The sequence below is a fragment of the Ambystoma mexicanum genome, chromosome 12 (genome assembly GCF_040938575.1).
Source record: "Ambystoma mexicanum isolate Mex_15411 chromosome 12, UKY_AmexF1_1, whole genome shotgun sequence".
Lineage (NCBI taxonomy): Eukaryota > Metazoa > Chordata > Amphibia > Caudata > Ambystomatidae > Ambystoma > Ambystoma mexicanum.
Window position 1 is genome coordinate 642,281,420 of NC_090936.1, and position 27,109 is coordinate 642,308,528.

The window sequence follows — 27,109 nt, forward strand, 5'->3', positions numbered from 1 at the left end:
CTGTGATATACGGTACTACAACTAAACAACCTTGCACAGAATATACTGGCAAGATGCTGGTACAGGCATGACATCTTCAACTGGTATAATAAGAACAGAAAACTGCACCTTATTCTGCATCATCCAGAGTAATGCAGTAGGGTACCACAAAACTGTTCTTTGAAACGGAGACTTTATATTCTGTGGCAGGGGATGCTATTCAAGTGGGTGAACATGACACAACATTGTGAAGTTCAATATGATCAACAAGGCTTTAAAAAAAAAAGAAAATGCACTTGTGCAGCACAATAACCTAGAATGAAGTGACCTTGGCTCCAGGAGCCAAACCATGGCACAGTTATTGCACATCATACAGGGGAGGAGGGGGGCGCTGCCACTACAGAATGAATGCAGGGGATGTACGTGTGTTGGGAGATTTTTATAGGATCCACTTCTCAAAAGTTTCCGTGTACAAATAGTCCCAACAGCTTGGTGCCTTTAATAGTCAGGGATAGTTTGCTCTGTGACCTGGGTAGACAGAAATCACGCTTTGTTAAGGTGTGAACCCACCCTTTTTTGCACAAAAACAGAGCCCAGAAAGCATCAGATCTCAGTGCAGTGCAGTACTGCGTGCTTTGCAGGAGGTTACCACGCGGCCACAGTCCGTATTAAACTATCATGCAAGAAAGACAGCCTGGAGGAGGCGACATTTTGAGCTATATCCCCAACTGCTCCCTTTTCAGAGCCAATCTTTCAAACCAATGCTATGTCTATGTAGCCGATCAACGCATTCATGCGTTTAGACGCAGGTCGTAATGTCGCCATACATCACAATGCACTCAGCTGCAAATTGACTAGTAACAAACCTATTTGACATTTATGCATTTTTAAAACCACACAGTTTTGGACATTGAAAAAAGGGGAATGACCGCTCAATTTGAACTACTTCCATGCTGCTTGCTTTTTGGTGATGAGCATTCAAACCCCTAAGCCACAGTACAAATGCTGTGATAATGAAGTCGTTAAAAGCATGTATAACGTCAACCACAGCACGTCATCCGATTTGATCATGCGGTTGACCAAACCCTTGCACGTGGGCCGTGAGATTTCTGTGTAACACTGCACCACAGGGAGTTCAAGTGCCATTCATTTCCCTCTGGACTTATTGGTGTTGGGGGGAGGCGGGGGTGGGCTGGGTGGAGAGAGAGAAATGTGGCAAAGGCTTCTCTCTTAGACAAGGGGCGTCATATCGCGTCAAAGGGTGCATCACGTGTTGGCCAATATTCTAAAGAGCAAAGATGAAGTACTGTAGAGCATGGTTTTCACTTTCATTACGTTTTCAGTTGGTTTTGCTCTTAACGTTTCACTGTACTTAACACACCTGCAGGCTTTGTCATTGTTTCAGTAATTGCAGTTGCTTCCGTTCTTTTCCCTTCCAAAGCAGCATTGTCAATTAGTTGATTTCCTTTTTTGTTGATAAAATCCACTTAGGATCATAACTATGGTGCTCGACCTCCACCAACGCCTCCTGCATCACCTCCTCCTGTTGCCCTCATCAGTAAGAATGAAAGAGGCAGATATACAACTCAAAATTTTGATGAAACCTCCAGTGCCACTACCATCAGTACATCTGAGGATGGAAGTTATGGTACAGACATTACTCGGTGTATCTGTGGATTTACTCATGATGATGGCTATATGATCTGCTGTGACAAATGCAGGTACAATATTTTTTTAAGGAATGGTACAGATATTTGCTTTATTTTAATTTGAGTATTGTCTGCATGACATTTGCATGTACCTGATGATAGAGCAGGGGAAGACAACCTGCTACTCTTCAAATGTTTTTCAACTCACATGATCTGTCACATTGACTATACTTAGTAGGACTGATGGGCGGCGTGGACCAAAGCATTTGAAGAGCAGCACGTTTCATATCCCTGCCCTACGCTATAGTGGCTATGTCCTAGTACTTATTGTACTTCAAATTGTTTAATCATTATGTTGAATCTTTTCTGCTACAATCACTAAACCTCTGTTAAATGCTATTGGCAAAAAATTGCACCCATATTTTTTTTTTAATGTCTTTTTATTGGCATTTTGAGAAAAACAAACATCAACCTTAGCGCTTCCCTTCCGTCCTGCCTCCCTGAAGTTCGGGATGGTCTGCAGACCAACTACTGTCACTCAATCCCTAGGATACAAAGTTTTTGAGAGCTGTATGGTTCCCTGAAATCTTTCAGGAAGACTAGTACCGAGTCACATCTGCTAGAGAATCTTGACTGTTTTCCCTGTATGGAGTACGTTACGTGTCCCATTCCAAAGTGACAAAGTTCCAGACTTTCAATAGCCAATCATGTTCATGAGGGATATCTTTGGTTTTCCACTTCTGTGCGATGAACAGGAGCGCCGCCAGGCTTAGGATAACATAAGCCTTCCGTCTGTGTTTTGGCCACTCCTGGTCATTTTGCTCCCCCTGTGCACAGCAGGCTTTCTTTGGGTCCTATGGTGTTGTGGATTACCAGCATCTTTTGAATATTGCTAATTGTTGTCTTCCAAAATGCCCCCAAATTCGGGCAGCTCCAACAGTTATGCAGCCAGTCCAATGAGTTCCCGCATTCCATCCAGCAGTCCTGAGAAACCCTGGGGTGCAACTGATGTAAGCGCTGCGGCGTATAGTGCCATTGAGTCATACGTTTATACCAGAACTCTGATTTGAATGGCTTGTGCTAGTTTTGGGATATCTCTCCACAGATGCTCCCAGTCTGCGTCGGGAATAGGCTCACCCAGAGTTTCCTCCCATTTGACCTTGTACTTTAGACCGGGGTCCCTTTCTGCGTCTACCAATAACTTATAGAGGGTAGAGATGAGCTGTTTGTTTCCATTTAGTTACCATAAACTTCTCAAATGCTGTCAGCGGTCTACTTGCTGCCTCTCGGTTAATCGGGTTTAGGAGCCAATGACGGAGTTGGTAATATTGCAGCCTATCGCCTTCTGTCAATCCCAGTTCACTCTTGCATTGGGTAAAGGGTTTAGATTCCTCTCCCTGGGCATGTCTCTTAGTTTTGTGCATCCCGTCGTTTCCCCGGCTGAGAAAGGTGCCCCTTTCTAGACCAAGAATAAACTGCGGATTTCCAAACAGTGGGGTAAAGGGGGACGGAAAGGTGGTGATCTGTTGCTGTCCGACAGCTCTATCCCATATGTCCTCTACCAGCTTTGTGATCTCGCAGTTGTGCAAATTGGGTGGGCGGTCTACCCTGTGGAACCAAAGAACCTCCCCTAGCGGAACCCCTACTACTGCCCTAACCATCTGTACCCACCTCTTCTCCGAGCCCTCTGCGGACCAATCTCTAAGCAGTCAGAGTTTGGCAGCCCAATAATATCTACGAATATTCGGCAACCCTAGGCCACCTTTTTGGGTGGGGGTCGACAGCGCCTTCATTGCTATCTGGGGGGCTTTGTTATTCCAAATGAAAGGAATTATCATTTTGTTCAGTGTTAGGAGGAGCGTGAGCAGAGGGTGAGCAGTCGTCACGCTAGTCTCTCTACACTGTCCTTTGTGAGAAGTGCTTTAAACCCAGTCATTCACCGCGGAGCGGTGAGCAGAGCGTGAGCAGTGGGTGAGCAGTCGTCTGCAGTCTGCTGCAGACGATCGAGCCTTTGAAGCGGACTGGCATACCCGAGACTCAGCCTCAACAGCCCGTCTACGCTGTTACAGTGGACTCATCCTTCTCGGAGGCTTCTCTCCGAACACTATGGAGCTCCCTGAAATCGGCTGACAACAAGAAAACCAAATTGAAATCAACGACGAGCTTTAAAAAGCCAAAAGAACAAAGATTACCACCGAAGGCAACGATAGCAGTACCAGCGACTTGTACGAGTACCATGAACATGGCGAAATTATCCTTTTTCCGACCCAAACAACGGCTTCCACGGCTTCCACAGGCAGCAAGAATCTAAGCCTGGAAATCGTCCATAGGACCGAGGCAGAACCCGAGGCAGAACCCCTCAGTGCCTCGCCAACTCTGTCTGACTCAGCAAGTTTATCGGCAAACACGACCCTTATTGTGTCCGACATTTCAGAGTCGGAAACGGCAAAAACAATGACACCTGTTAAAATCGCTGAACCAAACATGCACACACTACCAGCCATACCTGTTTCTCTGGTGGTTCGGATCCAGGGCTCGGTGTCCTCCGACGCCTCTCGTCCCGCTGTGATACAGCCGGCTCGCTCCTTTCCCTTTGGCGACCGCTCCCCAGCCCGACAGGCTTTGCCTTCCCGTCTCGGAAACTAGACGAGGGGTGCTCGGGGTTCAGCCGTCGAAGGACGGTTGGCCTGGGCCTCTGTGCAGCCGGTCGTGGGTGACTGGCATGTGGCCGTGGGAAGCGGGGCGTCTGAGGCGAAGGCAAAGGCGGATGCCTCCAAAGAACGGGATTCCTCTACGACACTGACCGCGGATACTGCGGGAAAGCTGAGCCCGACGAGCCCGACAAGTTCCAGAAGGGCAAAAGACTTTAGCACAAAGTCCGCCCAGAACGACGCAGCTCGGCTGTCTGAATCAGAGGGCCCCATAAAGGTCCTCACGACGGACAAAAGCTCCATCGTCAACGCAATGACAATCACGGTGGAAGCCCAATACCACGCCTCGCAAGAAGTGCCAAGCAACACAGACTGTCATCCGGCCCCTTGGGCCCCCCCATTAACAGATTGGGCTGAACTTTCTACACAGGGAACTGCTGTAACAGCACTGGAAGTATAATGTGTGAGCCCAAAGGGTTTGCCTGTCCATCCAAGGAATCCAAACGCTCTTCTCCATATGGGCATGCATTTAGATCTGCCCTGTTCCCATCGGGAAGTTGCTACTGTGTCGGAATTTGAAGTCAAAGACTCTCAAGATGCCACTAAACAAAGTCAAAAAAGGAAAAAAAAAGACTACAACAAATGCAAAAATAAAATTAAATAGAGGAAAGAAAACAGGAAAGGCAACCCTACCGGCGCCCCTTCTCTCTAGTGCTCCGAAAGACTTTATAAATAAACAATACAAAAGAAAATTGGACCAAACCAAAGAACTGTCAGATGCAGAAATTTTGGAGGCCATTCAAGACTTACCACCGGTGAGCAAATCAAGGAAAATAATCTCTGGTTTGCCCAATCAGGCCCAGATTCAAACGGCTATCAAAAACCAATTAATGGGATTGAAAAAAGCTTTGGAGGCGCAGAGAAACAAAGATTTACCTGAAAGGGGTGTACCAAACCTCAACAACAAGGTTCCATCGGCCACAGAAAGTAACAAAGACCCAGAACCACAGGAAACGACCCCCAACACAGTCGAGGCAAACCGATCTGACACTGACAACTCTCGTGTGTAAGGGCCCAAGCAATATGAGTCATCTAAGCCGTCTAGCCCTAAAGACCCTGCACGGTGCAAACAAATCTCGTCCAAACCTAAAAAGGGCCCGCAGCAAAAAGCTGGCCCATTTGCGACGCCACCAGAAAAACGGCCTCTTCCTGACCATCGGGTCCAAGATGTGAGGTCCCCTCAAACTGGCGACCTCTTGCAAGCTTCAAACCTAGCGTCACAACAAACACCACATCTCAGATCACCCCCAAAAAAACGAAGATTCAGCGAAATCACAGCCTCAGGCAATAAAGACTCGCCTTAAAAAAAAACAGATCTCCCAATTATTATGTCAGCAATTACAATAGCCCTAGCACCTTTCGGAAAGCTGTATGAAGCAATCAACGATTCATTGAAAGACAGTTCGGTCCTAACCGCAATGATGCATAGCAAATTAATATTTGTTGAAGGGTTCATTACAGCACTGCACCAAAAAAATAAAGATCAGACTGATATATGGGAAGCAAAACTGAGCCGGCTAGAAGACCTTCTGTCCCGTTTTAAACCAGCTTCTCCGGCTACTGTGGAAAAAGAATCACAAATCGAAGGGCCGGCTATCCCGCGAGATCTGGCCCCAGTCTTCAAAAAACAAACAGAAAAGCTCCCCCAAGGTAACCCAATAGTGGCTAAACATCAGAAGACTACGGAAGTACATCAAACATCAACATTGACGACTAAAAGTAAACCATTGCTGAAAATTGCAACGAATAACGAATCGAGAGGAAACGGAGAGCAAACAGTGTCTGCTTTGGATTCCGTGATGAAAATGAGAAATAACCAAAAGGAACCATCAAAAGAAACCTCGAATTCACCTCAGTCAACTCAAAGCACCAACAACTCCGTCATCTGCATGTCCACCTCTCCCAGGTCGATCGAAGAATTTATAGTCCACAGTTCGATGATGGACCTAACTCAACATCTGGAGGGAGCAGAAGGTGGAATAAAGATTCCAATGGCTACAAAAGGCAACTGTGCCCAAACCACTGATCCTATCGAGGTAACTACCCCCTCGGCGCAAAGGAACGAACCAGAATCAAAAGATCTTATTTCAGCACTGGACTCGATAGCTCAGAAGCATCAAAATCAACTTATAGGGCCAGTGCCTCATACAAACCGTAAAAATAGTCCACCGAGACGTTCAAGGGACGATTATGCCAGACAAAGAGGTCCGTCCCTAACGGTCAATAGACCAGTATATGGTCTTAAACCGCAATACGATTCTTAAGACACTTAAGAAGGCAAAAACCCTACGAAACCTAAAATTGGAAGATTTTCTCCTGATTGAGCCATATCATAGAAAGAAGCTAGCAAAGGCGTATTTGCACATCAAAAAACTTGCCTTGAAAGAACTCTCTCAAGATGCATTCACGGAATTAGCACACTTGGGGTTCAACCTACGCGAGATTCCTACTGTGATACCCAGAGATTCCTCAAGACTTGTCTATAGAACCTCTCCAAAAAAGAACTACAGGTTCAAATCCAGAACTGAAGATTTATATAGATCAGTGAGAAGGGGAAAAAGTCCAATAGTAGTATCGAACAAGACTCCGAGATCCGCAGGCACTTCAACAGAAGGAGTGTCTAGATCGGCCCATTGGTCATATAAGACAAGCAGTGACGAAAGATTTGAACACAGAGGAGATAGGAGTCGAAAACACAACTCTGATCGGTACATAAAACCAGCTACAACTCTATGTTTTCGAGATCATGAACTAAGAACTTACCGGTCGACGACATGTCCGCAAGAAGAGCCACAAAACAAACCCAACTGAGCTAGAAAAAGCAATAAAGAAGGACAAATGGAGCTGGTTTCGCAGTGTCCTAACTCCGGGGTCGAAAAGAAAGCTATCATCTGTGGATGCTAAGTCAATGTTACTCACATCCCATCCGTCTTCGACTACACCTGTGAACAAAATCCTAAGTATAGCATCATGGAACACTAGGGGACATGTCCATCTTACAGAACCTGAGAGCCACGACCTCAGCCGCTACACCATCATATGTCTGCAAGAAACATGGCTGCGCGAAAAACCGGCACTCGGCGGCTACTGCATTGAAATATCTCCGGCCCATAAGGGACCACTAGGCCGCCCCTCGTCAGGTTTACTCACAGCGATCTGGACTGGTTCCGGGGTATCCATCATAAAGGTTATAAAGCGGACCTATGAAATCCTGACAGTTCTTACCACATGGAATCCGGGAACCCTTTTGACTAAATGGGGAACACAAGATGTTGCAGCAATAATAAATGTATACTGGAATCCCCAAAAGACTTCAACCGCGAACTGGTGTGAAGAAGTGACCAACACAATCGATGAAATTGCAATCAACTATAAATCTTCTAATATTCTGATCTGCGGTGACCTCAACGCCAATTGCGTAACAAGCAGCTTGACTCAAACAAAACAATCGATAAATTCAACCGCTTTAAATAGGGGTTTGGCATGGAATGCAATTATGAAATCTCGTAATCTTCTTAACTCGGCCATGGTGACTGATCCAGATGCCCTGATTCCAACTTGGGAACGTGATACATCATCAGCCACTCTTGATTATGTCTTTGGCTCCAAATCTTTATATCTCAACATAGCTTCCTTTAGTGTCATCAAAACAAGCCACAGTGACCACAACTTACTGAATCTCACTTGCAGAAATAAGGGGACCAAGTCGCAGTTCTATGATCCGAAAATCAAGACTAATGTACAACAAACTCGCTTATGCATGATCGCTTCAGATGCCTCAAACTCAGACCAGTTTACCACCCTAATGTCTGATTCTGCATTGCAAGATGCTGTGGTTATATCGAGCTACATTCCACTCCTTCTGGCCTTCAAAAAGCCTAGAAACAATCTTAATACGCAGTAAATCCGGCACACTCACGAATACAATGCAACTTTGGTCGCTAAACGCAGAGCTATAAGAAAACTGAGAAGAGAAGCAGTAAGTTGGAACCTACCATCATATTGGGAAACTCTCAAAGTGGAAACTAGACATTACAAGCAATGGCTGAAAAATTCAAGAAGCCTCCTGTATCAAGCGGACGCCGAACAGATGTTGAAGGCACTCGCTAACAAAAAATCCCGAGACTTCTGGGCATTGATAAACAAACCGAATAAGCTCTCAAATTCGCACATGATCAACCCTGTTCCGGAAGAAGATTGGAGTATGCACTTTTCGAATTTGTTTCAACCACCAGAAGGTTACAAGGAGGAGTTTATACGAGCTACGGATGCACCATGGGTGGATTTGGCAGATACAAGCGACATCAAATTCACAATAATGAAACTAAACTCATGAAGAGCACCTGGACCCGATGGCTTGGCGAACTGCGATTTAAAACAACATCCGGATGAGTGGTCTAATCTTATCAGTGCAGTCTTCAAAATGTGCAGAGATAAAAGAACAGTCCCGGGAATCATGGTCAAAAGCTCTGATCATCCCAATTTTCAAAAAAGGTTCTAGAGAAGATCCTCTGAATTATCAGCCAATAGCCCTTCTTGATGTTATTGGAAAGATTTTTGCCTCCATTCTCTTGTCACATTTTCGGAAATGGGCTCTCATCTCCAAATGTTTTGATCCTCTGCAAACAGGCTTTCAGAAAAACGCAAGTACCAGCGCAAACATAATGTGTCTGACCATACTTAAAGAAAGAGTTCTGACAGGAGGCCCTCGAATCTTTCTTGCATTTGTCGACTTATCTCAAGCCTTCGACAGAGTGGACAGGCAGAAACTGTGGACGAACCTGAGGACATGGGACTGTCCGGACTCGATCTTGGAGCCCATAATCAGTCTCCATAGGGACACCAGCATAAAAGTCCGCCTAAACAATCAAGGCTTAACATCAAATACCATCCCGACGTGTCGCGGAGTAAAGCAAGGCTGTCCCCTGGCTCTGGCGCTGTTCATATCTTTCATGGGAGATTTCAAAGAAAGCCAAAGTAAGATCAGATCATTTCCACCTAAAATAGGCTTGGCAAGAATTCCAAGATTGTTGTACGCGGATGACCTAATTTTACTTGATCTTACCCGGGTTGGTCTCCAACGTCAATTGGATAATCTGTCAACCTATATACAGGACAATAACTTGGAGATTAACAAATCCAAAACAAAAATAATGATCCTACAAAAACCGACCAGCAAAAAGGAGCAGTTTCAATGGCATCTCAACAAGACATAAATTGAAGTGGTTGAATCTTTTAAATATCTGGGAGTACAACTGGACAGCTCGGAGAAATCTGGCAGCATGCAAACCATTTTATGGTCGAAAACAAAAAATTTGACAGCGCAACACAGACTAGTAGACCGAAAATATGGCAAGTTCTCACTTCAACCGGCAATAAACTACTACAAGGCAAAAATTGTTCGGTCATTGACTTATGGCATGGATGCCTTACCTTCAATTCCTCCTCTTCTCTGGCAAAAACTTGAAGGCCACATATGGAAAGCAGTCCTGGGTCTACCAAACTCTATTTCGATGCATCCTATAAGGCGAGAACTTGGCCTCCTGTCTCTGAAAGCTGTGGTGGACCACAGCTCTCTTCAGCTGTATAGGAAAATCATCCACCCGGAGAGTCTCGAAATCTATCAAATGATGGCAGAAGAAATTGAAAAAGGCTCCAACCATACTATGAATCTGTGGGCTATGGATCAAAAGCAAAAGCTACAGACAATAGTGTGCACCGAAGAGGAACTGAAGGAGAATCCAACTAGGATAAAAACAAAACTGGAATGCTGGGACTGGATCAATACGATCGAAAAAGCCTCAGCAAACATACTTCTAGCACATCTTCCCACGAACACTAACAAACTAAAAAAACCCATGGAGTATTGTAAAAAAATACCCCGACAAATCATTGATGAGAACACTCTTAAAAGCTCGCTTAAATGTCTTACCAACTCAAGAAATTGTAGCGATCAGAACAGGTTCAGAGGAAAAAACCTGTAGACTCTGTGCACACCCCGAAGAAATTGAATCGATAAAACATCTACTGATGCGCTGCCCTGCCCGCCATCAAGCCAGGATTGCCTACTTCACCCCTCTGACGGCCACCTCCTTTGTGGGGAACGAACACATCTGGTGGAATCGCCTTATCACAGGAGAAAAGACTCGATGGCATACGGCTGCTGCAAAACTTTTGAACCTGGCAATGGAAAGAACAAAAGCGACAGTGGAGGTCGGACTTACAACGACCCAACAAATAATCGAAATGCAAGGATCGCACCTACCTTAAGACGCAATGTGAATATGAAATTGACCAGATTGAAATTCACTCTTGTAAAAATCTTTTTTTTTCTGTTAGATTAAATACAAGTAATAAAAAAAAATAAAAAAAATACACACCAGAAACTCCTGCAAAGGAAAGTTTAGATTAGTATAATGCACTTATGGTCCACAGAGATGATCCCTAACTAAAATTGTCCAGCCCTAAATTGTTTGGGGCCTTTTGCCCAATAGTTCAGGTAAGAGTTCCACAGAAGTTTTGAAGCATGAAAAAATGCGGTAGGGTCTCTGGGGTCCAGTGAAGGGTTCTTAGTGTTAGGATACAATTTAGACGAATGCCCAGTAGTAGCCCCAACAGTCAGTTGTCTTGCGCAAGCAAGCAATGGCAAAGCCAATATTGTTAGAACTAAGCATTATTATAAACCCATTGACTTACAATGGGACTATAGGGCTAGGTAGGATGCTCTGTAACTTACCCCTTGTACTCCGATTCTTCCCCAGGCTTGGCAGGACAAAGGAAGAGGGTCTGACGTTGCTTTTCCCACCGAAAGTCGCAGTCCTCCATTCACAGGGGTTGCAGGTTCGAGCTTATCTCCGGTTGGTGTCTTTCACTGTTGCAAGGACTCTCGATTGAAGAATGTAGCCCAAACTCGATGCAGGACCCCTCTTAGGACTGGACTTGGGTCAGGTAAGCTATTTCGTACGGTGGTCACTGCAACACAGCAACGCAAAAGGACTCAGCAGCCGCGATCAGACTTACCCTCCTGTCTCGGGTCCCCTTGATGCTCGGATGCAGACATTCCGCCGAGGTTAGCCTCGTAGTGCCAGCTGATGACACCCCAAGTTTCAGGTCTAAACTCGGAACAGTGACGCCAGCAGCACGGTAGCCCAAAATCGAAACTGGTCAGCCACAGGCCGGTTCCAGGCCACTTTCGAAGGCATCCTTTGGCAGGGCACCGAACAGAAGTCAGGAATGGATGGTCCCTCCACTCCAAGGGTCATAGCTCCTTCGCAGGACTGCTAAAGATCATGAGCAAGACAGGGCTCTTCCTGAACAGCAGCAGAAGTTAGTTGCCAGGCCTCCTTCAGTCAGGTCTCAGATTTCTTTGCAGGTCTAACAGCTGGACAGGATAATTGGCTCCTTCATGTTTCTCCAGGATCTCTGAAGAATGGGTCCAGGGGTCCTCTTCTTATCCTGGAAGCCAGGTAAGAGCTGATGCCCTCACTAGCCAATAGCAGGACTAGCCCACACACACCCCCCCCCAGCAGTGGTCCAATCAGGCCACTGGCGGGAACATTCCTGCATACCACTCAGACACCAAAACCAGTTTGTGGATTGGGACCAGACAGTCCCAGCCCACATCCTGCCAGCAAAAACACACAATCCTCCAGTAGCCCGCCAAAAGCGCCTGCTTTCCTGGGCACTGGAAGTCCTTATCTTAGGCCAGGAAGAAGGCTAAAGAACAAGATGACAAAAGGACAAGCGAAAAATCTCGTGGCACTGCCATGTTTGACCAGTAGCCACGGTAAGGCTAAAACGAAAATCCCCAAAGAGTGTGAAAAAGTCACTGCTGCCACCAGCTTATCCTTTACCACAAGTTACCACAAGTGATACAAAAGTAACCAAAAGTAGCAACGAAGTAAAACGACTAAGAGAAACAATGTTTCCCAGTACTGACAGCCTGAAGGACATGTCAGGTTCCGCATGACATATGAGCAAAAGTCAGCGCAGTGAAGCTTAACACTTCATTGCACTGTAAAACGTACAGGTCAGATTATAAATTGTGGGTTCCATAAAATGGAAGGAAAGGTGCAGTACAAAGACATCTTTCCTAACATTCAGTGCCTGGAAAAAAGCTGGGGGTGTAGGAATCTGAAGGGCCTGAAAGTGGTATAGCATCTTTGGAAGAACCACCATTTTGATCACATTCATCCGCCCCAACCATGAAACTGAAAGGGCACCACATTTGTGTAGCTGTTTAAGTTGCGTTAGAAAAAGTTGAAAGTTTGCCCCGTAAAGCGCCTCGAGTGTCCGCGTTATTGTAACCAATACCCTCCTGTACCCATGTGAATCGTGGCCCGCCCATAGCCCTCCGTAGGTCCTCCCCTGCCAGTGACAGGTTCAGGATTTTGGACTTCATTGCATTGCATTGACCTTTAGACCCACCACTTCCCCGAAGTCTTCTATGTCCTGGACCACTCGCTTTAGTGACATTTCTGGATCGGACAGCATCAGGAGCATATCATTGGCATATGCCATTACTGTGTGCTCTTCTTTGCCGAATGGGATTCCCCGGATAGTCTGGCTCACCTGTAGCTTCATTGGAAAGGGTTCCAGATGTGGTGCATATAATAACGGTGAAAGAGGGCATTCTTGCTTATTGCCCCTCTGGAGTGGGATCAGCTGGTATATTTGACCATTGATTAGGAGCCGAGCTACTGGGATGTGATAGTTTGCCTGGATTTTTTTCAGAAAGGCCAGCCGAACCCCATCGCCTCCATGATTTTAAAATGGAATGACCATTCAACTCTATCAAAGGCTTTTTCTGTGTCTAGCGAGAGAAGAAGGGTTGGGGACCCCCTTCCGCAAGACCTTTTCAATTAGATGGCATGTTCTCTGGATATTGTCATGGGTCTGCCTTGGCTGAATAAATCCGGCTTGTTCTGGGTGTATTATTTTTGGTAAGAGGGCCTCTAATGTATTTGCCAACATCATCGTATATATATCTTTGCTTCTTCGTTTATAAGGGCTATGGGCTATGAAGGATTTGAATAGGTGAACTAATTTGGGCACAAGGATTTGCGGGAATGTCTTATAGAATGTGGCTGGGTACCAATCTGGACCTGGGGACTTATTTAGTGGAAGGTTACTAATCACATGTGTCACCTCTTCTAAGGTGATGTCTGCTTCTAGCATTTCTCTGTGTTCAGGGGAGATCCTGAGTAGCTTGAGTGACTGCAGGTAAGCTTTTTGTTTGGTGGGGTCCGGGCGGTCTGATTTATAAAGCGCAGAGTAGAAGTCCAAGAATTGTGCAGTGTTTTTTTTGTTTTTTGGGTGGTGGTTACTTTAACCCCCTCAGGACCTACTATCCCCTGTATTGTTTGTGCAGCTTCCCTTTGTTCAAGGTGTCTGGCCAGAAGTCTTTCCGACTTATTGGCCTTCACATCATATTTTTGTTTTAAATATAGGAGGTCCCTCTCTACTTTTTAAAATCTGGAGCAGATCCAATTTTCCCCTCACATTCCTGTATGCCCTCCGTAACTTTGTGCTAGAGTCCGAAACCATCTTCTGCATTATGCCCTGTAGCTCCTGCTCAAGCTCTGTTTCCGGAGCTCTGTGGTTTTTGTGGAAATCACTGTTGTGTAAAGGTCTACTTGTGTTATCTTGTCCATTAAAGTGGCTGATTCCCAAAGGTAATCTATTCCATAGGAAGGATCAGTGTACGTGAGAGTAAAAGGTAAACCCCACCTCATCCCTGCAGAGGGATGGCCACACATCTTTTAGGGCCAGATTTTCCATTCTAGTCTTGAGGGAGTGCGACGGTGCTGCATGTCCAAATCTATTTTTATTGCTTTTGTCTTTCTGGGGGTCCCACGCCAAGTTAAATTCCCCCATTACAATTGTCTCTCCTCTGCAGAAGGTTTCCAGGTCCGACGGCACTGATCTTAAAAAGCCATCTTGGGGTGTGGCCTGGAGCTCCAGCGATGTGGCAGCTCCTCTAATGGCCTCTGTACGGTGCCTGCAGCCTTCTGTTATTATTGCCAGTTCCTGCTGTTCTTCAGCGTCGCTGATGGTGGCATCCTGCTGCGGAATGCCGGGGGCTCACATGGTGGCAAGTTGAGCCCCCAATGCTTACTAGTGCTTCACAACACTGCCGGCAAACTTTTCGGTGGCTCCGGCGAGCGCTCTCAAGATGGCGGTCGGGCCACGCTGGCCTTACTACAGCGCTCCCTCAACAGCCGCTCTGGTGCCGGAATGAGACTGGGGGCTTCTAAGCCCAGAAAATCCCCTCCTCTCGTCAGCCCTCCCCGGCGGTGTTCACCTGGCAACTCTGATCCTGCACAAAGGAAACCCCGCCAGGGACCCTCTTTGGTGCCTGCATGCAAGCGAAGCGGTCACGGCCCGCCCTGGACGGTGGCCCCCACCCGGAGTGGACTCCTCCATCTCCGCCGTATCTTCAGGGCCTGCCGAAATGGCCACCAGCCTCAGGGAGCCCAGCGGAGTGGTGCTCTCTCTGTGCCCTGCATTCACGCTCTGCCTGGCCCCCAGACCGAAGGACGCTGTCATGATGCCCGCTCCCGGGGAGCCGGTTCAAGCCCAGCGTCCCCGATAGCAGACATCCATCCTATGGCGCCAGGCTCATAAAAGACATCAGTCCTGGCACCATAGGCGCCAGGCTCATTATGGGAGTGCTTGGGTGCACTTACCTGATGCAGACCATGCTGCAGGATCCCGGCCTCCTTGAGGCCTGAAAGGAACTACTTTACCTGTGGGACTAATTTACCATCCGGGCGTGGTCGGGGAAGGATACATACCTGATTGGAGGAAGGATACATACCTGGAACTTCTTCCAAGGCTATTTAAACCCCACCCGAACAGCCACACGTGCTTCGGGTTGTTCTGCATCTAGCAGCTGGACGCTCACTGTGTCTGCTCCTGCATCCTGACTTCTGCCACGCCTGCCAGCATCCTGGATCACCTGCAAAGGAAGAGAAGAAGAGAACAGAAGAAGGAAAAGTCCTTACCTGCTAAATCCGCATCCCGGAGACATCTCGCCGACAATCCTGAAAAGGAAGACTTTTATTTAAAAGCTCATCGCGTCGATCGATGCAGCGCCGCATTCCACTCACCTTTACAGGGCGCCTCCATGTTCCCAGCGATCATCCGGATTCGCAGTCACGCTCCAGCGCCTAGGGAGAAAAAGGCAAGAACAAAAGGTGAGAGACGAAGGGAATAAGGAAAGCTAAATCTCAATGTTAAGACTTACCTGTTGATTCATTCCCTCTTCATTTCGGGTCCGCGCCGCATCCTGGCATTTCCGGACCCCGGCCCCTAAGGGGAAAAAGAGACATCGCGTTAATGAGCGAATGAAAAGACATTACCAAAAAACACTCATTAAAGACTTACCTGATTTCTACAAGGATTTCACCTCTCATCTCGGGTCGGTGCCTGTTCCCCGGCATTCCGTACCCCGGCCCCTAAGGGGAAAAAGACACTAGCATTAGAACATTAATGCATGGACACAAGGGGAACCTCTTATCAAAAAAACTTACCTGGAAGCCAAGCAAGTTTGGTTCTCACCAAACCGAAAATCCAGTGAAGTAACTGGATACCAACGCCCCCCGGCATTAGAAGCAGGATGGAGAGCTCGTCCGTCCAGACCCTAAGGTGAGACGCTACGGGGAATCACAGAAGGGTTTCGAGGCGGGTGAGAGGGGAAAGTGGGAGGCCGATTGCATTACCCCGCAGATAGTTAATCCCCTATTTTCGCCTACAGAAGGATACTTCTGCAAGCCAGACAAACCAGATTTGGGGGCCCGGTCCAGTCCGTCTTCCGAACCCTGCGCATCACCTTAGAAGAGGTCACAGCAGCGCGAACCAGGCCAGCTCCTCCATGGGAGTCAGGTGAGCGTTACAGACACGCTCCGGCCCGGACCCTGCTTCTGATCCAGCCATGAAGGTACCCGGGGGGGGCATAGGCGGAAATAGGGCGCCTCTTGGTGCAGTCCCTCCCTTGTGGTGCCTTCTGGCAGTTCCCGGCATCCCCGGAGCACACGTGACTGCTTCCCTCCGGTCCATGCTTCATCAGACCTGTGGCATCTATCTCACGGGCCCCCTCAAGAGGGGGGGCCCGCTTGCAGCTCACCACTCCGCCTCCAGCTAAGCCTCAACGCTGCCCCCCCCCGTGCTCGGCACTTCTTTCAACATCCTCCGGAGATTCCCTGACTTCAGCTTCACTACCCCTAAGCATCCTCAGGGTCGGACCAGACTCCCATAAATTGGGGCCTTCACTTCTGCCTGAATCCATCAAGCGTGCCCCCGATTTTGCGCCCCTCTCCGAAAACGCCAATAACAGGGCCTCATCTGCCTATTAAGACTTTCACACTTCCTCATCCTGCGACAGTTGGTCCCTTGTCCCTTTTGGACACAAAGTAAATCTCAGCTAGGTTCCCGGCAGTCAACACAGGGATCTCCAATTAAACTCACAGAGGAACCCAGAGACCCCCTTACTGCACTCCTTTACCCTTGCCTCTCTCCGGCTGAGAACCTAAGTCAGCACAGAGCCCCGGGACCCCTATGTCCCGCCTACACCTTAGACGCTTTCTGGACTCCCCTTCCAGCTATCTCTTGCTCGCTGGGGGCGTGGCTAACTGGCCATGGAATAGGACGTGCTGCGTGAGGAGCTCCTGATGATCGGACTCTATTTTTGCCAAAGTTACCTGCTGAAACTGCAACAAGCGCCTAGAACTTTGAGGATCAGACATCGGAAGCTGCACGCCAAGTGAAGTTCGCTGGAGAAGTTCATAGTCCCTGAGAATCGTGAGATATACATGTTTTTGTCGGTGCGACTGTGTGGCCGCTTCGACACCAAGATGGCGGCTAACAAAGGAGAGGCCTCCGAGGAGAAACGAAACTGATTCCCCGTACCTGCGGGACACGGCTGCGGTAAATTGCCTGGAGAAATAATACAATAGGGTGATATGGCGGAATGGTCGAATCCATGAGAGCGCCCGGCCTGACATACGCTAATGGAGCCTCGGCGATCTGACCGCAGGAGGAGATGACATTGGATGCTTGGGTGACGAGGCCTACGGAAGTTGAATGGGGAGTGTGAGGCCATAGCCCAACCGTAAAACAATTCGAAGTGCCATCTCGAATGTGAGTTAGGTGACCTGGAAGCCGGACCATTGTCGGACCGAGGAAAGTGCAACAGCAGCACCAAGGCGGAGGCGTAAAGGAGTGGAGGGAAGCGCCATGTCGGCGAAAGGGTTGAGAGTCAAGACCAAGCAACCCACGATGGAGACTTTCACGAGAACGCACCGGACACCCTCAACATCGGTACAGAGCACGATCAAGACCCCTGCGGAGGACGCCCCCGAAGGGGACAAGCACCAGATCCTAGAGGCTATAACGGGGCTAAGTCCTATTTGGCAATGGCGGATCTACGCACAGCTCTAGAGAATAAGATCGATGCCGTGGGTACAGAACTCACCCTGCTACGTCAAGATGTTAGGGCACTTGCAGAAAGGACCAGCGGTCTGGAAAGTGGGGTGAAGATTAACACCGATGTTAGCACGAGCAATGCGAAGGAGATTCATGTCTTAAAACAACAGGTTGCTAACTTGGAAAATCGTGTGAAAGAGGCGGAAGGAAGAGCGAGGAGAAACAACATTCACGTGGTTGGCCTTCCGGAGGGAGAAGAAGGCCAATACGCCACAAACTATGTTGAAAACATGATCCTACAAGGGATCGGAGCCGGGAATCTTTCGAAGGGATTCACGGTGGAGAGGGCGCACCGCGCCCTGATGAGGAAACCCCGGCCGGGGGCCCTGCCAAGACCGATCATTGCGAGGATCCTGAATTACAGGGATAGAGAAAAGATCCTCGAATATTTTCGTAAGGGCGGCACGATAGAGAGAGCATCCACCAACATCACAGCATATCCGGACTACACGATACTGGTGCAGAGGCAGAGATGCAGTTACGTAGCCGTCAAAAGGAGGCTGAGGGCAGCAGGAATCAAATACATGCTTTTGTATCCGGCACGATTGAAAGTGCTACATAAGAACAAAGCGCTATTTTTCAATACCCCTGAGGATGTTGTCGCATGGCTGGACCTGCAGGGCTGCCGGGAACAAGAAGCGGATCGTGACCGGCAGGATCATACCGAATGAAGATTTAGTAAGGAGGAGGACCCTGATTGTATAGAGAAACTGTAACTAACTGAACCTTGTACACAATCTGAGCCTGGTGCTCGATTTGGACTGGAATATAGTGAGTGTAACTGTAATTAGTAACGGTTTGGCAATTGAATGCGTAATGTTTTTTTGAAAGGAGCAACAGAACGCGGACGACCTACCCCAATAGACTATTAGTTTCAGCGGCCATTAGGGTGGCTTTACCCTACTGAGCCCTGAGAAGAAGCTTGCGCTAGGCAGGGCTAGATGTGGGGGGCCTGAGATCCAGGAATGGAGCTGGGCAACGGTTGGGGAGGGTATTGTTGGGGGAGGAGTGGGTGGGAAGAAGGTTGGGGGATGGGAAGTTGGGTGTGTGTGTGGTTATGGGGAGTTTAAGTTTTGCTTTGAGCCTATTTGGAGGAATCGGTTTGTTGTACTTGCGGTGCATGAAGGGGCGTAGTCGACGGAGGATCGGGAGGGTGCTTATTAACGACCTATGGGGGACCTCAGGATAATAACGTGGAACGTCAGGGGCCTTAACAGCTACCTGAAAAGAAACAAAATCATGATGTATCTGAAAAGGCAGAAAATAGACATCGCATTGCTACAGGAAACGTACTTGACGCGAGAGAAGTTGGACCTAGTTAAGAGAAAGTGGAAAGGGACCGTAGTGGGTTCGCCATACTCTGGATATGCCCGGGGGGTGTTAATCTGGGTGGCACCGCATGTCCCGTTCAAATCGATACAAGAGGTGGTTGAAACTGATGGAAGGATGGCTATATTGCGGGGGCTGGTGGAGAGCAGGGAGGTATGCATAGTAAACACGTATGCCCCGAACCAAAACACAGCAGCATATTTCAGAGCCCTGTGTACCAATCTTAGTACGTGTTTAGGGAGCGCAGTAATCTGGGGCGGGGACTTTAATTGTGTGTTGGATCCTGTGGTGGACAGATCAGATGACAGGGTGGGTAAGCCTAGCCCAGCGGCGAGAGCGTTGCGGATGCTGCTAACTGATTTTGGCTTTACAGATGCGTGGAGGATGAAACATCCCACTGAGAGGCAATACTCGCACTATTCAGCCCCGCACCAACTGCACACTAGGCTCGATTACGTCTTTGCTACAGCAGATGTGTTGTCTGAGATTACTCAAATCGAATATAAGGCCAGGGTCCTCTCGGATCATTCGCCCCTGATCCTTGGATGGCAATATTGCCCCCCGAGGGCGAAGATCCCTACATGGCGCCTCCGAGCGGAGGCGCTCAAAGATCCAATCTTTAGAGAAGATATAAGGGAAGAGATTACTAACTTCTTTGAGGAGAATACTGGAAGTGTTGACTCTGCGGGCACATTATGGGAAGCCTTTAAGGTGGTGATGCGGGGGGCGGCCATTGCTAAGTCAAGAGGGCTACAGGGTGGGGTCTTGGCTGACCTACAGAGGGTGGAAACTGAGCTAGAAACAACATTGAAGAGCGATGACGTAGACACGGAGCTGGTACTCCAACGACAGCAACAATGTGCAGGGCATTGGGAAAGACTCTGCAATCTCAATTATAGGAAATATGTTGAGAGGCAGCACGCGGGGGGAGACAAGACAGGCCGCCTTTTGGCCTGGCTATACAAAAGCGAGACCCCTAGGCCTCCGATTAGGACCATTACTAGGGAGGACGGAGATGAGGTGGCCACGCAAGAGGGGGTTAACAAAGAATTTGTGGAATGTTACAGAGTGCTGTATGGAGATGATGAGATAGGCGACCAGCGCAAGATAATCGAAACGTTAGAAGACATAGGGCTGCCCAAGATAAGCGACGAAGAGAGGGAGGAGTTAGATGAGCCAATCACGTTGGAGGAGTTAGAAGAGGTAGTGAAGCAGTTGCCTACCTGTAAGACCCCAGGGGCAGATGGGTTCCCCAGCGAATTTTATAAATTATACAGAGAGGAAATCCTCCCCCCAATGCTAGACATGCTGAATAAAGCGTTTGAGATAGGACGGCTGCCTGAGTCACTCAGAGAGGCGATCATAATACCGCTGCCCAAGCCCAATAAACCGGAGCATAGATGTAGTTCCTACAGGCCTCTGTCGATGCTAAATCAGGACAGCAAGATTCTCACGGCTGTCTGGCAAATCGATTGCGGAAAGTGATTGGTAGACTCATACATCCTGATCAAACGGGTTATGTCCCGAGCAGAAAAATAACACACAACCATAGGCGATTTCACCGGGTGGTCGAATGGGGTAGTAAGAACGAGGGTGAGATGGCGATAGTGTCTCTAGATGCAGTCAAAGCTTTTGATTCGGTCAAGTGGTCATGGCTATTGGCTGCTTTGGAAGGGTATGGAATAGGGCTGTGCTATATCAGGTGGGCCAAGATGTTGTACAGTGAGCCGCTTGCCAGGGTCCGAACTGGAGCGGTGATATCCGAAAGATGGCAACTTGGCAGAGGCACCAGACAAGGGTGCCCCTGGTCCCCGATGTTTTACATCTTGGCCCTGGAGCCTCTGGCAATATGCCTTAGGGCACAGTATGAGGCGATTGGCATTGAGGTAGGAGGGGAACGACACTTGATATCCTTGTACGCGGACGATTTGTTGCTGTACTTGCAATACCCAGAAGAAAATCTCTTATACATACTTGAAGTGATGGAAAGGTATGCAGTGTTGTCGGGCATCTCGGTGAACCCCCAAAGGTCTGTCATATTCCCGCTAGGTAGCTATAAGGGGATCCCTGTAGAAGGACTAGCGGTGCTACAGGTACCATGGGCAACTAGCTCTTGTCGCTATTTGGGCATAGATATATATCACACGGTGCAAGATGAACACAGACACAATACGGAAGTAGCCGTCGAGAAAATTAGAAACAGTATGCAGTTCTGGGCAAGATTGCCCTTGGCGATGCTGGGGCGGGGGACTATGCTCAAGATGGTAGTTCTGCCCAGGCTCCTGCATTACTTTAGTAATATCCCATACATAATACCCAAGAAGTTTTTCAGTAAATTGAACAGCATGTGTAGGGATTTTTTGTGGCACGGTACCCGAAATAGAGTGGCGTTTTGGAAACTGCAGAACTTTTATGAAAAAGGAGGTATCAGACTGCCCCATTTTGAGGTTTATTATTTGGCGGGACAGTTACAATATGTGGCTAAGTGGCTTCCTGATGAAGTGACCCCTGAGCACAGGGTGCTTGGACAGGACTGCGCCCCGTTTTATTTGAAAGAAATGATCTGGCTGTCCGAAACTGAAATGAGGGGGCGTCCTGCGATGTTGAGGCTTGGATGGAAAATTTGGCGTAGGGCTTGTCGCCTAATGGAAGTCCCATACCCGTGCCTCCTACAGATACCGCTGGTTTCTTTGACAGGAGGGGATGATCAGCTGAGGGCGATTGTTAGGACCTACTGGGAATCGGTGGGGCTGGCAACGCTAGGCGATGTTTGGCAAGAGGGATCCATTAAGGAGTTTATAGAACTCAACGAAGAGGCAGGGCTACACACGGGTCAATATGTCACGTACATTAGATTGGTGCGGATGATTAAGAACACCTGGCCAGAAACAGTTTTGATAGAAGAACCAGATGCAGTTTTGGAAACAATGTATGATATATCTGAAGGGGGTCATGAGATCTCGAGACTGTATGAGATGGTGATGGCTAAGGTGGGGAAAGATTTGATGCATCTGTGACTGGACTGGGAGGTGGAAGTGGGGGCCCCGATGGAGGACGGGATGTGGGAGCGTGCCCTGGGTTACCACAAAAAAGTGTCCAGAAATGCCAGATTAAAACAAATTCAGCTGTATGTAACGCACAGGGCATACATGACCCCCTTGAGGATATCTAAGTTCCGAAACGCTGGAGTACAAGTGTGTCCTAAATGTAACCTGGAAAACGCTGACATGACACATATGTTTTGGTCGTGCCCGATTATTAGGTGCTACTGGGGAGAAGTGGCGCAGAAACTGGCCGATAAAGGGGTTACTCTTGTCACAGACACGGCTTGGGCCTGCTTACTGGGCGGGCTCCCTAGGCCACGGAAACTCAAACATATTGAGAAACTGAGAAATCTGGTGTATGTGCTTGCGAAACGTAGGATCGCTATGGGGTGGAAGAAATGCCACAAACCTAAGGTGGATGTATGGTGGAAGGACTTACAGAAATGGGCTGAGGCTGAAACGGCGGCATGGCAAGTACACCGTGACAACTCCTGAGGATATGGCCAAGCACCTTAAACCTCCTAAGAACGCGGACATTTCAACTATGCTCCTTTTAGCAGATAAAGGAAAGAAGGTGGAGCCCCCGAAACTCACATCTCAAAAGTCCCCAGAAGACAGAGGGACCCTCGCAACTAAAGAGGATCTCTAAGCCTTTATGTCCGACATTAAGGCAGAATTCCGCTCATGTATGTCGGAGCTTACTTCTAAATTGGAGCAGACGGACCAGAAGGTCTCGCATGTTCAGCACAGATTGGGGGAGACGGAAGGCCTGGTCCAGGAGCACTCCATGTCCCTTGTGAAGATGCAACGCTCAAGTCATGCATTGATGGACAAAAGCGAGATCCTCGAATACAAACAGGAGGATCTCGAAAACAGGGCCTGCCGCAATAACCTGCAGATACGGGGGGGTCTCCTCCTGAGTCCCAGATAAGGATTTAGCTGAATATGCGGGTGACTTCTTTCAGTCGCTGCTCCCGCACTTGGACAAGTCATAACTCCTGCTGGATTGCACTCCTAGGCTATGTCCCCGGCGAGGAGTGGAGGCGGAGTCCACGCTGGATGTGATCACGAGAATCTATTTTTATACCACCAAGGAAGCTATTTCCGCAATAGGTCATTCCCGAGATGAACTAAAATTCCAAGGATCCCCACTTCAGATCTACCAAGATCTTTCTCCTGATGCTGCAGAAACGAAGGGCCCTCTGACCGCTCACCCTCTTTCTTCAAGATTCGTTATTGATGGCTATTTCCAAGAGCTCATCAGTTTTCTCATAATGGAGTCCCCCGAAAGATCAGCCACCTCGACGACGCAGCAATGATCTTATGCCCCTGTTCTCCCAGAGGGGCAAGGCCCCCGCGTCTGACCTCACCGAAGGTGAACCCGACAAATAGCCCCCCAAACCGAGGCGCGCATCCTCATCAAGAGTGCAAAGAAACAGGAGGATGAAATGATGGTCGGTGCCTCCCCCAAAGATCAAACAGCACTGGAACATGTAAACTGCCGAGAGCCGCTGCTGGCCCCGTTCGGCCCATGCCCAGCTCCAAGGTGCATGTCACCGTATTTCCCTTGGAGTGTAACCCAACCTTTATGGACTGTTGTAGCCCTGTTGGCTAGGGGAAGCCCTTATGGAATTAACTCTGTTCCCCAAGTTCAAGTCCTGCCCTCCCGTTGGAGGCCATCTATAAAACCTCAGCCACAGGATTACCTTGCTGTGAACGCACCTCCGGACAATGGCTGAATCCCGCTCCTCCCAACCCCGACCCCTGGGACCTGTAAAGACTCAAGAGGCACCCCCTTTGCACCAGAAACTAAAATGTCACATTAAACGTCAGGGGCCTGAACTCCCGCCCCCCCCCCATCCCCCAAGAAGGAAATCCTCTTTACAGCGCTTACAGGACAGGGAAGCCTCAGTGGTCTTCCTCCAAGAGACTCACTCTATCCCAGCGGACTTCTCCCGCCTTCGCAACAGATTTTCCTCTGCAATTCCTGGCTTCCAATGGCACTAAGAAGGGGGGCACAGCGATCCTCTTTGCAAAAAATGTCAGGCCACAAATCATGGACTCCTTACGCTGCCCGGAGAGCCGCTTCATCATAGTCAAATGCCTTATTTTTGGCCAACTGTACTCCTTCATCTCAGCTTACGCCCCTAATGACAACAAGGAGGGGTTTTACGGGGACCTAGAGGAGGCGCTCCTCCCATTTATCGAGTGCCAAGTCGTCATTGGAGGCGACTTCAGCGGAGTCCCAGACCTACTCATGGACAGGTCACACCCCCTGTCCCCCAAGGACATGAGACTGGCGAAGAGCCTTCTTCATCTCTTCCGGACCCTAGATGTTGTGGACACCTGGAGGGTAATCTATCCCAACGAGAAAGACTTCTCCTTCTACTCATACGTGCATAGAACCTTCTCCCGGATCGACCTCTTGTTGGCCTCCCCTCAAATCCTTGCCTTCACAGATGTCTGTATTGGCCCCAAGGTCCTCTCCGACAACGCTCCAGTTGCACTGACGCTCCGAGCTCATGACCCCGATCCTCCTCCCTGCCGCCGGTGGAACTTGTATGACCCTATTTTAAGCGACATGTCAGTAAGGGACTCCATAGCCAAGTCAATCAACAATTTCTTCATGGAAAACCGGAACGAGGACACATCCCCAGCTAACACCTGGGACGCTATGAAGGCACTGGTGAGAGGAGAACTGATCGCTCAAGGTGCGGCTTTTCATAAACTTAGGCGAGATGCTTGCATGGTCCTTTGCTACCATAGGGACCATCACCCTTCCATGCAGGAATCAATCACGGTCCTCATTCTTAAGCCCAGGGAAGACCCCAGGGACAACAGCTTGTATAGGCCCATTTCATTATTAAACCTCGATGCCAATATATACTCAAAGATCCTGGCCAACCGCCTGGCATCCGTCCTCCCTGATACCATAGACTCTGACCAGACAGGTTTCATAACCCACAGGTCGCCGAGAGACAACATTTGCAGAGCCCTGAACTTAATAGATGCCGGCAACCAGGAATAGCGACCGTTCACTCTATTGGCCCTAGACGCGACTAAAGCCTTCAAGCAAGTGGACTGGACCTTCTTGCGTCTTGCCCTTGAATCCTTCCACTTCGGCCCAATTTTCCAAAAGCTGGTGCTAGCCAATTATCAGTCTCCCAAGACCCTTGTAAGAGTCAACAGCCTCCTATCTGACCCAATTCCCCAGTCCTGCGGAACCAAACAAGGGTGCCCCCTATCTCCCCTGCTCTTTGCCCTGGCCATGGAGCCCCTGGCCCAACGCATTCGCCTTAACTCGTGAATCAAAGGCCTCCAAGTAGGTCCCTCCCAGCACAAGATCACGCTTTATACTGAAGACATGCTGCTGACCCTCATTCACGTCTCAGCCTCACTGAAGCCGGCCCTAGCCGAGATCCACAGTTTTGGGAGAGTATCAGGCTTTGCCATCAACTTTGAGAAATCGGTGGCCCTGGGGATTGGGCTGGGTCCAGGGGAAAAGGGATCCCTAGAGAAGCAATGCCCAATACGATGGAGCGCTAAGGCTATTCCTTACCTGGGGGGTCCAGATTCCTGCCCGTCCGGCAGATGTCTATCAGACAAACCCCCCCCCCCCCCCCCCTTCGAAGAGCTGGAAAAGGATCTGGACCGCTGGCTCTTGCAGGAGATCTTGCTCCTGGGCCGCATAACGGCCTGCAAGATGAATATCCTTCCTGCCTGCTCGTCTTTGCCTATCTCGATCCCTCTCCCACTACTACGGCGGGTAGAAAAAAGGAAGATGCTCAGGTTTATCTTTAGAGGCAGGAAATTGCGAATTCCCCAGAGAACCATGGTGAGCAGCTCCAGTCTAGGTAGATTGGGGGTCCCCGACCTCCGCAGATATCAGATAGCAGCACATATCATGCATGGGTACTCGCCTCGGGGCGTCCGAAGTGGGTGGAGATAGAACAATCTCGCCTGCCTCCTCCCCTCTGCTTTCTTTCACATATCCCCCCTCACCCTGCGCCGGACCTGGCCAGGAGTGCTGTCCTCCACTAAACACTTGGTGAAGGCCTGGGACTGGGCCCTGAAACATAAGGGCATCTCGGGGGGACTGGGCCTTTCCTCCCCAATTTTTCACAACCCAGCCTTTTCGCCAGGATCCTGCCCTTTGAACTTTTGGAATTGGGTGGCGGGAGGCCTTGAATCCCTAGAGCAACTTTTCGAGGCGGGTCGCCCGCGCCCCTTTTGAACATGCAAAGCAGCATTCCAGTTAGCAGAAACAGACAGGTTCACCTATTCGCAACTCTGGCACTGGTGCTCTCATCCCCTGACTCGATCGGCAGCAACACGAGCCCCTACCCCTCTGGAACTCACAGCGAAAGATCTGCATGCCCGAGGGAAGATCTCCACCCTCTACAAATTGCTGCAGGAGAACCCCCTCGTCGCTGAGGCCTCCTACATAACACAATAGGGGGCGGACCCAGGGCTCATCATAGAGGACCAGACTTGGGTAGATAGCTGGTCGAGGACGCACTCGTCGTCCTCCTGCATCTCCAACCGGGAGTGTGCTCTCAAGCTGCTCCTACAGTGGTACTACCCCCTCTCCGCTTACACCATCAAGCTCTGGATCCCCAATACTAGCGCCATTGCGGACTCCCAGGGTCCTATTTCCACATGTGGTGGACGTGTCCGAACATCAGGGAGTTCTGGACCTTGTGCCTCGTTACAATAAAAGATATTACTCAAGCGGTGATCCCACTGGTCCCCAAAACTATCCTTTTAGGAGTTCCGATCCCGGGCTTCTACCCGAGAACGGGCAGGAATGCTGCCCTCATAACCCAACTTCTGCTGGCGGCAAAGATTACTGTGGCTCGCACCTGGAAATCTACCGAAGTCCCCCTGATGACGCTCTGGTGGACTAAGCTCT

At 49.0% G+C, this 27,109-nt stretch overlaps 1 protein-coding gene across 4 annotated transcripts in view; it reads left to right on the forward strand.

Annotated features, from left to right (window-relative positions):
- The window catches only part of KMT2E (lysine methyltransferase 2E (inactive)), a 3,564,841-nt gene that overhangs the window by 295,601 nt on the left and 3,242,131 nt on the right, over window positions 1-27,109 (forward strand). For all 4 annotated transcript variants that reach the window (XM_069629119.1, XM_069629120.1, XM_069629118.1 and 1 more), the window contains exon 5: window positions 1,471-1,700. In XM_069629119.1, the coding sequence (XP_069485220.1) occupies window positions 1,471-1,700 (230 nt within the window). The remainder of the gene's footprint in view (window positions 1-1,470; window positions 1,701-27,109) is intronic.